General features: G+C 49.8%; 1 protein-coding gene across 1 annotated transcript; it reads right to left on the bottom strand.

Moving 5' to 3' along the window:
- Positions 1-612: 612 nt before the first annotated feature.
- On the bottom strand, positions 613-1,203 carry LOC131613551 (uncharacterized). The gene has a single exon (XM_058885210.1). The coding sequence runs from the start codon at positions 1,201-1,203 to the stop codon at positions 613-615; it is 591 nt and encodes a 196-aa protein (XP_058741193.1).
- Between the last annotated feature and the right edge of the window lie 566 nt (positions 1,204-1,769).

Here is a 1,769-nt window from a genome sequence, read left to right on the forward strand (position 1 = left end):
GGTGCAGAATCGTTAAAATCGTCAACCTTGCTTCTCATCAGAACTTCATATTTATAGGCGTTGGAGAAGATGACCGTTGAATGCATTTAATGCTTTGCGTGTTCCGTACAGCATCGCATTTAATGTTATACGCTTTTGTCAACTACCTCGAGCCTTGTTCACGCTGTGTCTACTGACGTAGCCTTTAGTAGCTTTTAACGTTCCTTTTGTCAGTCAGCGTAGCCTGCCACTTGTACTTCCTTCTGATCTGATGTTTGTGAATACAACGTTTGAATATCATCAGAGTCAAACAGCTTGGTGCATAGCATCTTCTGATCTTCTGACCTTGAAGTGCTTCTGAGCGTGATACCATCAGAACTTCAGTGCTTCTGTTCTCTTGTTCTTCTGATGCTTCCATAGACCCATGTTCTGATTCTGCTTCGACCATCTTCTGATGTCTTGCCAGACCATGTTCTGATGTTGCATACTGAACCATTTGAGACAAAGCTTCTGAGCGCTGAATTATGCGTACTCTTTATATATTTCCTGAAAAGGAAATTGCATTGGATTAGAGTACCATATTATCTTAAGCAAAATTCATATTATTGTTATCATCAAAACTAAGATAATTGATCAGAACAAATCTTGTTCTAACACTGTCATCTTTCCTTTTTCGTGCCCCCGGCTCGAGCTGCGGGCAGTGTCGTTGCCTCTTGAGGCTTTCTTCACGGCTGCTTCGCCTTCCTCGAAAGCAATGTAGGCTTGGGCTTTGAGGAGGAGGGCGTCCATGGTGCGCACCTTCTCAATTTTGATGGCCTTCTTGAAGTCGCTCCCTGGGAGGAGTCCTCGTTCGAGGAGGTACCTTTTCATATGGTCGGTCGTCTGCACTTGGACGGCCTCTTTGTTGAACCTGTCGAGATATTCCCGAAGAGGTTCGTCGGTACCCTGGATGACAGCTTCGAGGGTTGCTTCGGATTTCGGTTTTCGGCGAGAGGTCGTGAAGTGGTTGGAGAAGAGCTTCTTGAGTTCTGCCCAGGAGTGGATGGAGTTGGGAGGAAGATTCATGTACCAGGTCATTGCTCCCTTTTTGAGTGTGGTCGGAAAGATCCGACATTTGATGGATCCTCGGACCACGTGGTAGTCCATGACGGCTTCGATGCTCCGAATATGATCGTCAGGATCTGTGGTCCCGTCGTAAAGATCCAGGGTTGGAGGTTTCTCCATTCCTCAGGGCAAGCGGGCTCGCCGGATCTCCTTTGACAGAGGGCTGCGAAAGTCTTCCTCGTCGCTTGGTCCGGGGGAAGTTGAGTGCCTTCCACGGTTGCTGTGTTTTCATCGAGGTTTTGCTTGTGGTTTTCCAGAAACTTTGCGATTATCCTCGGGAGGGGAACGCTCGCGATTTTTCACCACGGTTTTGGAGGGACCCCGATGATCTTGTTTGGGGGAGGGGCTTCCTCGGGTTTCTGGTTCTTCCTGCTCTTCCGTCGAGGGGAGCGGGAGTAGGATCTTTGGCGACGGTACCTCTTGGGCGGGGAGCGTGAAGAAGATGGTGAACGTCGGCGATACCTCCTTGGTGGGGAACGTGAGGACGAGGAGGAGCGTGATCGATAGTATCTTCGTGGGGGAGATCGCGATCGTCGCTTCCTTTCTAGCCTGTCAACCCGCTCACTTTGTTGCTGGATGAGGCGGTTGGTCTTTTTGAGGGCCGCAAGCACGAGGATAGTAGTATGGTCGGCATCCTCGGGGACGTTGACTTGCTCCTGGTCGTCCTCGTACCGAGTTCCTCGCCT

The sequence above is a fragment of the Vicia villosa genome, linkage group LG6, assembly GCF_029867415.1.
Source record: "Vicia villosa cultivar HV-30 ecotype Madison, WI linkage group LG6, Vvil1.0, whole genome shotgun sequence".
In the NCBI taxonomy this organism is placed as follows: domain Eukaryota; kingdom Viridiplantae; phylum Streptophyta; class Magnoliopsida; order Fabales; family Fabaceae; genus Vicia; species Vicia villosa.

What these genes read in the sequence shown, in the direction of transcription:
- LOC131613551 (XM_058885210.1), bottom strand. Translation starts at nt 1,203, where the DNA reads ATGGAGAAACCTCCAACCCTGGATCTTTACGACGGGACCACAGATCCT.